We start from the raw sequence: 13,591 nt of genomic DNA, 5'->3' as shown, positions 1-13,591 counted from the left end.
TTTGTTACCAAAAAACATTGCTTGTCCAGATTTCATGCTTTCTTGAAAATAGGCCATAAAGATTTACAGATCGTTTCAATTTTGATCCATTGATTAATGATTCTTTGTTTTGGGTAGTTTTATTGAAGTAAAATGATTGGTAGGATGTGCAAGTGCAACTATCTCAAGATTGTTAGACTAATTTGGTACTATGAGACTAAAAGGAAAAAGAATTAAAGACTAATTAAATCCTAATTCTTGATTTTTGGCAAACAATCCAAAATCTTTTGTTTTCAGAACTCGTTCTCTAAAACCACATAATAATGAATAGTTAGTTTAATACGGTAAAAAAAATCTTGCAAAATGGTATTGACAAAAAAGAAAACTTGCAAATTGGTAAAATATAGCACGCATATTATCATCTCTTTAACATATAGGGGACTTGTGGATTCGTTGGGAATCAGACATAAACTATGGATTAGTGGACACGTGTAAGTAGATATATGGTACACAACAGATTACGAGGTACGTGTAAAAACCACATGACCGCTTGTCAGAAGAGTAAACGTGCCGGTCTTTCTAGATTTTCTACCGACGTATTACCAAAAAACAAACTTTAGTTAATTAATAATGTTATCTCATTTGTTTGGATAGCCAATATTGTCTCATTGTTTGCTAACACACAATCATATAAAAATACTTTGCGAAAAAATGGCACTGACTAAAGGAAAAGTGGAACCAATGGTAAAGGAAAGAATCAAAAGGAAAAAAATATGGAAGAAGGCGTACCAGAAACAGAGAAGCAGCTCATGTTTCCAGACGAGGTCGTAGAAAAGAACAAAGATCAGTTACAAGAACAAGAAAAAGAAGAAGAGAAAGGAGCTGCTAAAGGTGGGATTTTGAACAATCTGATATCCAACTTTATTGATGCAACAACAACAACAGTAGCAGAGGACAAATCTGGCGAAAACATTCAAAAAGTTGAATGTGAAGATGAAGCTGAGAAGCAAAAAGAGAGCTCAAGTTCTGGAATCTTAGAAAATATCATTTTTCATCTGCCAGGTACGCTTACGTTACACAAACGGGGGGTTTCACATATTATAAGCTATTCCGAGAAAATTAGTGAACATGTTTGTTGTGCTGCCGTAGTCTCGGCTTTGATTCCACAAGATAGACACACTTTGATGGAACTCTAGTGGTAGATCAAACAATAAAATAGTGTGTTAAGGACTTTTATCAAATCTAATGGCACTAAATTATTCCTAGATTTTGGAGTTTAAAACCGATTTTAGTCATTGTTAACTTGGCTTTAAATGACTTTTGTTCCGTAAAAGCAGAAGATGCAGTTCCAACTACAGACGAGGCAGCCATTTTGATCCACTCCGCGATTGACTGAAGGAGACGACAACGACAACGATCTCTTTTTGTTATTTTTGCTGTGTTCTGCGTTTTGTAAGTTTGATATTCGTCTTCACGAGGTTATTTTGTGTGTGTTTGTGTGAATTCGAAATCCTCTCTAAGAGTCTTTAGACCGTTTTGTTTGTGGACGTGACAATTAACCCGTCCATAATAAGGATATGTTGGGCTGTGTCTACGGACAGACCGACCAATTGACATCTATATCCAAAACCAATTGAAATCTATATTCATAACTAATTCATTATAACAGTGGTTTTTATGTTGTGGTGATTGAAGGCAAACATGGAACAAGAAACGTAAGAGTAAGAGAAGAATGAATCAAAGATGTTTCAAAAATTATTAGTGAGTCCTCTAAATTGAGATTAATATATCATAATAATTTCAAAAAGATTTAAATTTTAGTTAAAATACATAGAAACTACAAATAGACTAAAACATAGAAGAAAAACAATTTCAGGAAAAAAAAAATCTACAAAAACATTATAAAAAAAGGCTTTTATGATTTCAAATACAAAAAAAAATAAGGAAAAAATTATATAAATGGAACAATGTAGAATTGGTTTATTTGTTATAATTTATAGTAAGAAGTTAGAACAGGAAAGACATATTTTTACTATTTATTTGCAATATTTTAATTGGAAATATGGAGTAAATTCTTCATACTTTCCAAATATCTTTAGTTATCTTATCTATGGTTAATTTTGACAGTGATAATAACACTGTGATATGCTTTTTAAGCCAATAACCCTTAGTAGAAACTACATAGTCACATTTACATGTTTATCTCTAGCCATTCACATTCTAATCATTCTGACACATATCCTTATGTAATAATTATCAACTCTTTAAAAATATTTTTAGCAAAAGAAAAGAAAATCATATAAGGAAGAATATCAAAAAAAAAAAATTTCTATAATACATTTTCCAGCCTTTTTAACATATAAAGAGTTGCGGAACCATTTTTTGCTTAGTATGCTAGCTTACTACATGCTCCAGCCATTTTAGCATTTCAAGTTAGACAACACCTTCTTTTTTATTTTTATTTTGTCAACGAGAAAGTCCAATCGCCAAATTATACAGTCAGAAAGAAAAAAAAATGGTGAAGAAGATTGGGAACAAAACATTGTCGAAGGTCCGTAAACTACTCTATACTTATCTGGTGAAAAAGACTCATCTCAAGGAACTAAAAAATCATGAAAACACAAGTCCTAAAGAAACCATTGAAGCTGAAGGTATAATTTTTTCTTATTTGTTAGTGTTTGCAGTTTGGTTATCCAGATAAAAACTAGGTGTTCAATTTAATCTTAAATAAATTATTAAAAACTAATATCTTTCAATTTTGTTAGTTTCAGAAAAAAAAGAAAAAAAAATCATAAACGAAAGAAATCTCAGTGAAATCCTAAGAATGAAATCAATTTTTGGAGACGAGAACTTCCCCATTTCTATCCGTACAAGTTTCGACCTGAAAATTTGTTTCTCATATAGGTACACCTATATATTCGAATGCAAAGTAATAAGGGGATGTGTATTCATCGTTGAATCTATACATTTCCTTACATATTACACAAATAGAGGCCTATCCTATAAGAACAACCCGTTGTGTGATTTAGGACTTTTCTACGATTTAATCCCAAGATAATGGAGTCGGGTAGCTAGACGTGTAGCATTGTAGTGACCACGATCAAAACTTAAAAGAGAAAATACAATCGATGAGGAGGTGGTTCCTTACTTCCTCTTCCAACCCACATTAACAAGCATGTGTGTCAGTGTGGGTTCAACCGGGAGTCCCCGTTTGAGCAGCATCGTGACTAGGATTGCTAGTGAAAAATGAATAGCCAAGTATTAAGATTCCGCTCTTAATTAATTCTTATGCTAAACTAGATTTCTTCAATCTTCAGTATTTCCATTTTATGAGACTACATTTTATTTATTTATTGATATTCATACTTAAATGCTCAACTATATAATATAAGATATAAATTCACCAAGTTTCTTTACTGTTTTCTCTTTTATTTTGTTGATATATTATTTGCATCACATCAATTTCTCATCATCTCTATAACTTATATAGATTCCACCTACTACTTCAATAGTTTTGGAAAATTCAGTCGTGGTAACAAGTATGGGATTAGATGTTCTTATAATTTTATAGTATGATGTTTTTCTGTTAACTAAGTGTCCTGTCTTTAGGGTTGTTTCTTCATGTACCATAAAGTATTTACTATGATGCATATCCATATAAGGTTTTTTCTCTATAGAATCCTTGAGTATATGAATCATCAAAATAGGAGTTTTTCCCCCATAAAACATAATATGAGATATATTTTAAGGCCATTTTACGTAAATTATATCGTCACATAATCTTGTTATGATAATATTCAAATAGGATTTACTATACCTAAAGTTTTTTTAACGTAATATATAGTTAACTAAATAATTTACCTAAAATGCATGAAAACGATTAAGTGTTTAGAATTTTGAGAAAAATAGAAATAAAAAATCGTATTTTCGACACGAAAATTATCAAAATAGTATATTAATGATTTGTTACTATAGATTGTAAGGAAAAATAATTTAGGAAACAAAATATGTTAGTTTCTTCTCCATTGGTTATATATATCATCACATTATTGAACAAAAAAAAAAGTTTTTGAATTCATTTAGAGAGTGACTGGTCGTCCAATTTTCTTAGTTTTTTCTTATCTTTTTTTTTTCTAGTACTGTAATATAATATTGGGATTAAATAAAGGGTTTACTTAACATGTTGCAGGGAAAAATAACTGCCTAGAGAAAATTTTCATGGAGGTACTGTCAAATGAGCCGAGACCAGCGGATCTCATAAAATTGTGGGAGTTGTTCGATGTTCGTTCTGCTCCTCCACATGTTGACCAGGAACTACCCAACATGGTTAAGACCGAGACTGAGATCGTTGAAGTCGAAACCTCAAACCGAGTCTGAGCATCGACGTTCTCGATGGATATGTTATGTTTAACTTTATCCATCATTTATCGGTAATGTTTTGATATATGGAGTAATAATGGTGATACTAGAGAGACAAGAGTGAAATGTTTTAAAGACAAATAATTGCAAACTTTTCTATTGTAAAAGATATATTTTTGCTTTGTGTTTTTATGATGTCTCTGTTTCATCTTCATCTAGTTTTGAGTCTATACAACTATCTCTTTTTCTTAAAGTAACTTATATGTTGTATTTCAACAAGTCTAACATACAAATAGCCAATAAAGAATGAATAAAAAAAATCAATTATTGTATTACTTGAAGAACCAAAAATAATGAATAATTGAATCACATTACATTACTAGCACAAACTTCAAACCATATTTTGTTCTATACAAATTACTTGAATCAAAGAATAATAATGAAAAAAATATAAATGTGGTATTTGTATAATAGATCCCTTCTTCTTTATTCCTTTTCCTTAAAACCCCCCCCCAAAACTTTCCTTTACTCCTCATTTGACCTTAAATCTTTACCTCCTTTACCACCAGATCCAGTCACCGTCGTCTCCATCTCAGTCTCCGGCCTAATCTCCTCAAGCTGATTCACCACCTGATTCGCTTCTGGCCTCGCCGCCGGAGACGGATCAACACAATGTAAAGCCAATTTCAGAGTATTCAAAAGCTCATCACCAACGCTTTGCGTCTCTCTCATCAGCTCCAAATCAAAAACTTCATTAGTCCACTCTTCTTTCACAATCGAAGCTACCCATTGAGGCAAATCCATCCCGTTCGTTGGCTCTCCTGGAGATTTCCCAGTCAAAAGCTCCAGTATGATGATCCCTAAGCTGTAGACATCAGTCTTAGTGCTTGCGTTCTTGATCTTCGAAAACTCCGGTGCTCTGTATCCCAACGTTCCGGCGGTTGCGATTACGTTTGTGGCGGCTGCGGCGGTCATGAGTCTTGAGAGACCGTAATCGGCGATGTGTGCGTTGGTTTGTTCGTCGAGGAGAATGTTGCTAGCTGTGAGATTCTCATGGATCATGTTCTCGTTACTGTGAAGGTGAGCTAATCCACGGCTGATTCCTTTTGCTATCTTCATTCTTGTTTCCCATGGAATTAGGGTTTCTGGTCCTCGAGCTGTCAGATTCAATCGATTAGATCAATAAAAATGTAAACTTTATCAAATCCAAAGTTAAAGTTTGGGTTTTTTTTTGGGTTTTGTTTTGCTTACCGTGAAGAAACGCAGAGAGACTACCCTTTGACATGTAATCAAAGACGAGGAGCTTCTCTCCTTTAGGTCCTAAGTAGTAAGCTCTTAGTGCAAGAAGATTCTGGTGACGGATCTTGCCTAAAGCTGTGACTTCTCCTTCGAACTCTTTGACACCTTTGGTTGTTTTCTCTCTCAGACGCTTCACAGCGACCTCATTGCCGTCTTCTAATGTGGCCTTGTATGCTGTGCCGTAAGTACTTTTCCCCATGATCTCAGCTGTGGCACAGAGGAGATCATCGGCTGTGAATACAAACGGACCATCGAAATGAACTAGCTTTCCTCCCATTTCACCTCCTGTTGATGCTGTTGCTGCAGCAGCTGCGGATACTGTTTTCTCTGAGATCTTGTCCTTCCCGTCTTTTTGTTTCAGTGCAGCGCGTTTCTTGATCAGGCAGCAGAGTAGTATGCAGCACAATAGAAGGAGAATGGCTAGAAGAGCTCCAATGGCGATTAGAATTATATCCTTCACCGAGAGTTTTCTGTGGTGCTTTTTTGGTTCTTGTGATGAGGTAGGTGAAAGAGTGATGGGATGGTGATTAGGAGCAGGGCATGGATTTGAGGAGCTGTAGCCACAGAGCTGAATGTTACCCACGAAAGAGCTTGAGTTGAACTTCTTGAAGAGAATAGGTGGAACAGGACCAGAGAGGGTGTTGTAGGAGACGTTGAATGAAGAAAGGTTCGCCAAGTGGACTAGTGACAACGGGATTGGACCTGTGAAGTTGTTTTCTGACAGATCAAGCTGTTTGATTCCAGATATGTTCCCTATTGTCTCTGGGATTGGGCCATTAATCTTGTTTCTCTTGAGGTTAAGCTCTGTCAGGTTGTGCAGTCTATCAATGGCATCTGGGACTGGGCCTTTGAGGTGGTTGCTTTCGAGGTTCAGTGAAACCAGAGATGATAGGTTGGAGAAACTGTCTGGGATGGTTCCGTTGATTGAGTTGTAAGAAAAGTCAAGGCTCTGGAGGTGTGGAAGAGCTCCACATTCTCTGGGAATAGAACCTGAGAGCTGGTTATGGCTTAAAGAAACCTCTTCCAACAGACTATGCTTGCACAGAGACAAAGGAACAGCTCCAGAGAAGAGATTGTGGTCAAGGTTCAGCATCTTGAGAGGGTGAGAGCCATTAACCAAAAAGTCGGGTATAGAACCAGAGAGGTTGTTATGCTGAAGATCAAGAAAAGTGAGAGTATATGATCTGGCTACACTAACCGGAAGGGAACCAGAAAGTGAATTGAAGCTGAGATTGAGCCTGTAGAGCCTCGTGGATTCAGCAAGACTAGCCGGGATGACTCCAGTGAGCTGGTTATTACTGAGATCGAGACTCTGGAGAAGAGGACAGTTACCGAGTGAGGCTGGGACCGAACCAGAGAGGCGATTGTTGAAGAGATAAACCCCGCGGAGGCTCTTGAGGTAGCCAAGGGAACGAGGAACCGAACCGGCGATAACGTTGTCGTGGAGGCTAAGTTTTCTGAGACTCCCAAGCTGTCCAATCTTCTCAGAGATAGTGCCACCGAGTCCCTTCCAAGGGAGCTGAATGGCGACCACTTGACCCCGGAGACATTTGATCCCAGCCCAGCCGGAGCAAACTTGAGAGGAGGCAGAGTTGTTCCAGCTCCTGAGAACTCCGGTGAAGTCAATGAGTTCATGTTTGATCGCTTGGAGCGCCTTGTAGTTGGCTTGAGTTACCACGACTCCATCCCAAGAGTGTCCACCACCACCACCTGCAACAGCTTGAGCAGAGAAGAGTGAGAGACACAATATGAGACTCAATTCATAAATTCGAAATGGGCTTTTGTAAAGATAATTCATTTCAAAAGAATCAAGAAGAAAGAAAATTAAAAATGAAAGCGAAGAGGAAAGATGAGAAGAGCAGGGAGCTTCGAGTTCTTGGTTTGTTCTCTCCTTCCTCTGTTTTTTTTTGGAGTACAACCAAAGAGAGAGAGAGAGAGAGAAAAGATTGAGATGTTCAGTGAGAGAGGAAATGAATAAGTTGGAGTGAGAGAGTGTTGTAGCAAAAGACTTAATTATGGTTGGAGTGACGAGGAAGAAGACAAAGACAAAGAGTTTTAGTTTATGTTTATTGTAACGGCTAGTTTTTTTTCACTTGCTCTTGTTCTTTGGTCCTGCGCCAAAGAAAAAAACGGTAAGCGAGAGAAACATGACCAACAACGGCTATAAAGTCATTCCGACCGTTTCTAATCATTCATTATAATTATAATTGTCTCAGCTAGAGTGTCAGTTGGGTTTTTAAATTATTCCACTAAATTCACGAATTTAATCTTATGACTTGGTCAAAATCTTAGACACCTTTTGGTAGCCACGTCAGTGACTACTAATCTTGACACTTTTGGCCACGTCAGTCTTGGTACCAGTCGTGCACCCACAACTCACTAGATATATTTCGTGGTTATATGTAAAAAATTTCTGACAAAACATACGTAACAGTTTGACAAAAAAAAAAAACATACGTTGTACAAAGTGTAAAAATTTCTTAGGTTAAATTTAGAATTAAATATATTTAAAGCGATGGCCGCAGAAGAAAAGTATACATAATTAATACATCCCTTTTGATTTCTGTAACAAATCGAAAATCACAGAAATTAACATTTTATTTTCCATGTTGTAGAAAAAAACTAAATGATATGTCCAGAAACAAAACCTGAATATTGTGAATTCTTTCGGCCTAACTGTTGATGCTCTATTTGTTATGCAAGTATACAAGTGACTCTCGATTAAATACCCTAACATACTATTGGTTCTTTTTATAACTAGTAGCTGGAGTTTCCATAACTACAGTCTTTATATTTCACATATACTACAGTTACAGTAACATAGCAAATTCATTGGCACGTGAGAACAACAAAAAAAATTACGGCAATTAAATCTGCATTCACACAAGTATGCTATAAATCCCAAAGGCCCATAAAAATCACTCTCTGTTTCTTTATTATTATTCTCAGACGAATTTAATAAGGAAAAAAAGGCACAAATTCCAACCTTGTCGTCGCCGTTGTATCCCAACATTCTCCGGCGAGTCTGATGGAAAGAGGAAGAACCAAGGAACCGCTCCCAAATGATCTGATCCTCGAGATATTCACGAGATTGCCGTCGAAGTCAGTCGCTAGGTTTCGTACATTGTCGAAGCACTGGGCCTCAACGCTTCGCAGTCCGGATTTCACCAAACTGTTCCTGGCCAGGTCCTCGACTCGTCCTCGTATCTTGTTTGCGGTCGAACGATATCGACACAAAGAGTGGCACTTCTTCTCGTCGCCTCAGCCACATAACCGATATGAGAAGTCGATGATTCATTTGGATTATCATACCAAGTTCCCAGGAGACGTAAGACCAAAAAACTTTTGTAGCTATGCCTCAGGTTTGGTCTATTTCCCGTTTGTTCGGATCGTTGATGAGGAGAAGCCTTTTGATTTGTAACCCTATCACCGGAATGTATACGGGCTTACAAGTCATCAACTACTCTCGAGGCATTTTAGGGTTTGATCCCATTGATAAGCAATTCAAGGTTTTGGATCGTCACTGCATTCTAACATTAGGATCTGGAGAACTCAATTGGAGGAGAAAGGAGATCGATTTTGATCTGTATCATCCTTCTTCGACTCCAGGGATATGCATCAATGCGGGTTTTGTATCACTTAGCTCAAACATTTTTTGCACCGTCTTTTTTGATAGTAAGCGTTGACGTTAGGTCTGAGGAGTTCAAGTTTATTGACGCATCATGCTTTAATGATCATCTTGGGGATGCTATTGGATTGAGTTTGGTCAACTTTAAGGGTAAATTAGGTGTGATTAATAGCTATTTTGGTGACGCTGCTGATCATGGACGACGTACGGTTGAGTTGTGTATCTCGGTTCTAGAGGATGTCCAGATACCGGAATGGGTGAAGTATGTGTACACTCTGCCACATAATGATATCCTTACTTCCTGCGAATTTTCAGTTGCTGGAGACACTGCTACAGAATTTTCAGTTGCTGGAGTGACTGCTACAGGCGACATTGTTTTGTATATGAAATGTACATGTAAACCGTACTATGTGTTCTACTTCAATCCCGTAAAGAACACTCTCCAAAGTGTTGAAACCCAAGGTTTTGGAGCTGAGTTTGAAGAATTTGAGAGTCGTGGTGAAGTTTTTGCCTTTGTTGACTATGTAGAGGATCTTGCAGTTAATGATACACAGCAGCTCAAGTCAGACATCTCTCATATCAAGATTATCTGCTCCTGCTGTCAAAAGGAAGCGCAGGGTAACAACATCGGGGAAGAAGAAATGAAAGAGACATCAGTGAAGATGAAGACAGAAGAAGAAGAAGAAGAAGAGAAGAGTATAGGAGAGTAAAACAATTGTGACATGGAGTAGGTAAAAAAAGCAATAGGGCTATGATATTTGTGCAGGGATATGCATCAATGTCATCTATGCGTTTATGTTCTTTAGTTAATAATTATAGATGTTGGTAGAATCAAATCTAGCTTTGGTAAATCGTAGGTACCTTTTGGCTATTTGTGTTTATTCTAGTTTTCTTTGTATAATTCAATCTCTCTTCAGTTCTAAATCAATATAGTATTATGTTGTCTTCTACCATTGCACATAATTTTTGCCTTGTTACCATCGTCGGGAAGAGGTGTCTGCAACAAGAACAAGCGAAGTAGAACGGGTACGAGTATTTGCTTACCTAGAGTGAGTACAGGTGTTGATATGATTTTCTAATCTGAACTTCGAGGCCAAGCCAAATTAAAAGTCAAGACTTAGTTTCAGAAAAGAAAACACAAAGTGGGTTCCATAACAGAACCACATTGTTCAGAATGAACCAGTTACTCTGTTTCTCGTCAGTTCTAAATCTATAATATCAGCAACACCACATGTCAGGAGAAACAAATAGAGATCCCTTTATCTAATCAGTTTGACAAACCTGAATTAGAAGAAGAAGAAAAAAAAAGGATAGAACAGAATACAAATAGTAGAGTTACAATTCTTATAGCAATCATTATATTCAGAAATGCAAAGAGACATGTTCGATGTTGTGATTTGAATCCATCAATACATATAGACAGTACCAAGTCTACAACATTTCTTATGAAGCAGTTCGTGTTATAATCCTGTATCATGGCATCGTTCTAAGTTAGAACTTCTAACATTCAAGAATCCGCCAACACTGGCTGCCTTGGGACCGATTTCTCAGCTGGACACGCGCGCAAGAGTGTGCAGATGTCGTTTTTCACCAGAAATTCCTCTGCATTTACTAAGATCAGAGGTCATACTCGAACACCAACGTCTTGCACTGTAATTAACACAAGACACAAGTCCGTTAATTGAGAAAAAGCCTAGACTATCTACTATGTGATCACGCAGCTGCGTTGCACAAGTTCAAGAAGAACACCAACCGCAAAAAAATAAACAGAAAGAAATGGTTGAATGAGAAACACATTAAGGCAAGGTTAATGGACTTGAGTTGATCATTCTAACCTTCTTTTAGTTGACCACAGAAGAAAACTAAGTAATTAGATGTGTTTAATAAAACTTGTATACATTCCTTTTGATTTCTGTAACATATCGTAAATCACAGAAATTAACATTTTATAAAAACCAAATTATCTGTCCAAAAACAAAACCTGAATATTGTGAATTCTTTCGGCCTATTGATGCGCTATTTGTTTTGCAAGTACCTATAGTAGAGGTCCTATACATTTTGTTGTTCGTCTTGTAATCACCAGTGACCAACGATTAAATACTGGTTTTTAAAAAAAAAATATCGATAACTAGTACGTGGAGTTTCCATAACTAAAGTTACTCAAGCTTATTTCTACAGTTGGCACGTGAGTAGAGTACAACCAAAAACGTATATGTATTTCACATAATGTTTAGAATCTAGTTAGCTACCAACATAAATATACTTACAGTACATAGCAAATTCATTGGCACGTGAGAACAACCAAAAACTGTGCGGCGATGAATATATAAATGGGCTTAGCGCAATCAGAAGTATGCTAAAGCCCAAAGGCCCATAAATTTTACTCTCTGTTTCTTTATTTCTCAGACGAATTTAATAGTAATACGATTGCTACCTGGTTGATCCTGCCAGTAGTCATATGCTTGTCTCAATAATCGTTAGGCGTTAGTCGGGCGGTGAGGGTAGACCTAGCGCCTAACAAAGAAATCGGAGATTAAATAGGAATTAATCGGGGACTAATTTTTTTTATAAATTTTAGTATATTTTTATAATTTTAATAATATATATTTAAATCTTATAAAACAAAAATATTAATACATGATTACATTCCAAAAAAACAAAATAAGTTACCAATCACATGATATACAAATATTAATATGGTATTGATCTTGAGAGACACATATATCGAAAAGTCACAAAAAAAAATTAAGACTACTTCGCCTTTGTTTACTTTCTTCAATGATCAAGAAATTAGCATGTGTTAGACTTCTAGTTTAGTTAAGACTTCTTGATTACCTGCAACAAACAAACAAAAATATTAAAATAGCAGCAAGATGACAAGAACTATTGGTGTCACGTTAAACAACACGAAAAACAAACCTTAGTAACCCATTGGTGTGTCATGAAACTCGGGAGTTTCATGGAATACATTCGGTTCAAAATTCCATGTCAACCATTACTTCATCTTCTTCTTCAAATTCAAAATCATCATCATAAAGCTCTCTTACCTTTGAATATTGGGTATTAGGCACAATACCAACACTCGTACTTTGGTCTTCATGATGTTGCTCCACAATCCAATCTTCCACAATTTCTTCATTACCATCATCTATGATCACATCCACCAATTTCTCCTTGATTTTTTTGTGCTTGTTAAAAAGTCTTGCATTAAACTGGACATAAACTAGGCTGTTTAGACGATTGACCATTAATTTGTTCCTTTTTTTAGTGTGGATCTGCACATATAAAAATATTGAACGAATCACTAACTCAAACATATAAAGTTGAACATAGATTAAAAACTAACCGCTTCAAAGCTACTCCAATTTCTTTCACAACCAGAAGAGCTAGAGGTCAAAGCAAGCACTCTAGTTGCTAGCTTTTGTAACGTAGGTACATGACATCCATAAGTTGCCCACCAATTCCCTAAATTTAACAGTTTTAAGATATCTCATAGAAAACATATAAATGACCAGACAAGAATAAATTTAAATTCAAGTGAGAAGACAAACCTGGATCAAATTTTTCATCATTCCGTTGACATCCTCTTACTGATAAGTCTTTTCCAAAAGAGCCAATTTTCCTTTTATAGAGATTAATCTCATAATTGACGATTATATTTTGCTTCTCAAAGTCACCATGATAAAAAGTTTCAACACAAGCAATAAATCCTAAGTTGATCTCCAAATCATTCTGGATATCAGAATCTCTGTAGAAGTAGAATGGATTTAAGAAGTAAGCAGCAAGATGCAAAGGAGAATCCAATCTACCTTTCATTTTCTCATCCATAATCTGAAAAATAGGCTGATAATTCTTTTCAAGATGATTAGAAGCTTCTTTGATCAACTTTTTAGCTTCTAACATCTCTCCATATTCCCATCCCACATCATCAGAATTACGTTTTAGTTGTACATCAACCATTCTAACATGTAAAAAAAACCAAAACATTAGTAGATAGAAACATCAAAAACTGGCTGACCAGAGAAATAAAAACTAATACATGGAGATATCCTAAAATAGGCAAAAGAAACATCCTAATCGGCTACAAAATTGTAAAATTAAGCAGTAATTTAGAGATTTAAGAAAATTACTTCTAGATCCATGAACAGAAAGATGGGTGTTGCTTGACAAATAGGTATCAGTTTGAGCACGAACAAATTCTGGAGATAATTGAGCTTACTTAGGTCAGAAAGTTGATAAAGGTTTTTAGTATCTCGGCTTCCAATGTCGAGAAAAGAAGAAGAAGTCGAGAGAAGAAAAAGAAGAAACGTTCTCAAATCAATTTTT

At 36.1% G+C, this 13,591-nt stretch overlaps 3 protein-coding genes and 1 pseudogene across 3 annotated transcripts; 2 read left to right on the top strand and 2 right to left on the bottom strand.

The window, feature by feature from the left end:
• On the top strand, nt 646-1,635 carry LOC104791419. The gene is made up of 2 exons (XM_010517305.2): nt 646-1,041; nt 1,317-1,635. The coding sequence occupies exons 1-2, from the start codon at nt 753-755 to the stop codon at nt 1,373-1,375; spliced, it is 348 nt and encodes a 115-aa protein (XP_010515607.1). The 5' UTR covers nt 646-752; the 3' UTR covers nt 1,376-1,635.
• Nucleotides 4,693-7,836, bottom strand: LOC104791418 (probably inactive leucine-rich repeat receptor-like protein kinase IMK2). The gene is made up of 2 exons (XM_010517304.2): nt 5,590-7,836; nt 4,693-5,495 (listed from the first exon to the last, which is right to left on the bottom strand). Exons 1-2 carry the CDS (start codon nt 7,433-7,435, stop codon nt 4,864-4,866), a joined length of 2,478 nt encoding a protein of 825 aa, XP_010515606.1. The 5' UTR covers nt 7,436-7,836; the 3' UTR covers nt 4,693-4,863.
• Nucleotides 8,597-10,112, top strand: LOC104791417 (annotated as a pseudogene).
• Nucleotides 11,918-13,538, bottom strand: LOC104791416. The gene is made up of 5 exons (XM_010517302.2): nt 13,396-13,538; nt 12,817-13,226; nt 12,612-12,730; nt 12,185-12,540; nt 11,918-12,100 (listed from the first exon to the last, which is right to left on the bottom strand). The coding sequence occupies exons 2-4, from the start codon at nt 13,223-13,225 to the stop codon at nt 12,241-12,243; spliced, it is 828 nt and encodes a 275-aa protein (XP_010515604.1). The 5' UTR covers nt 13,226; nt 13,396-13,538; the 3' UTR covers nt 11,918-12,100; nt 12,185-12,240.

Source organism: Camelina sativa, chromosome 6 (genome assembly GCF_000633955.1).
Source record: "Camelina sativa cultivar DH55 chromosome 6, Cs, whole genome shotgun sequence".
Taxonomy (NCBI): Eukaryota; Viridiplantae; Streptophyta; class Magnoliopsida; order Brassicales; family Brassicaceae; genus Camelina; species Camelina sativa.
Note: the sequence above shows the minus strand (reverse complement) of the source record. Positions and strands in the feature narration are given on the sequence as shown.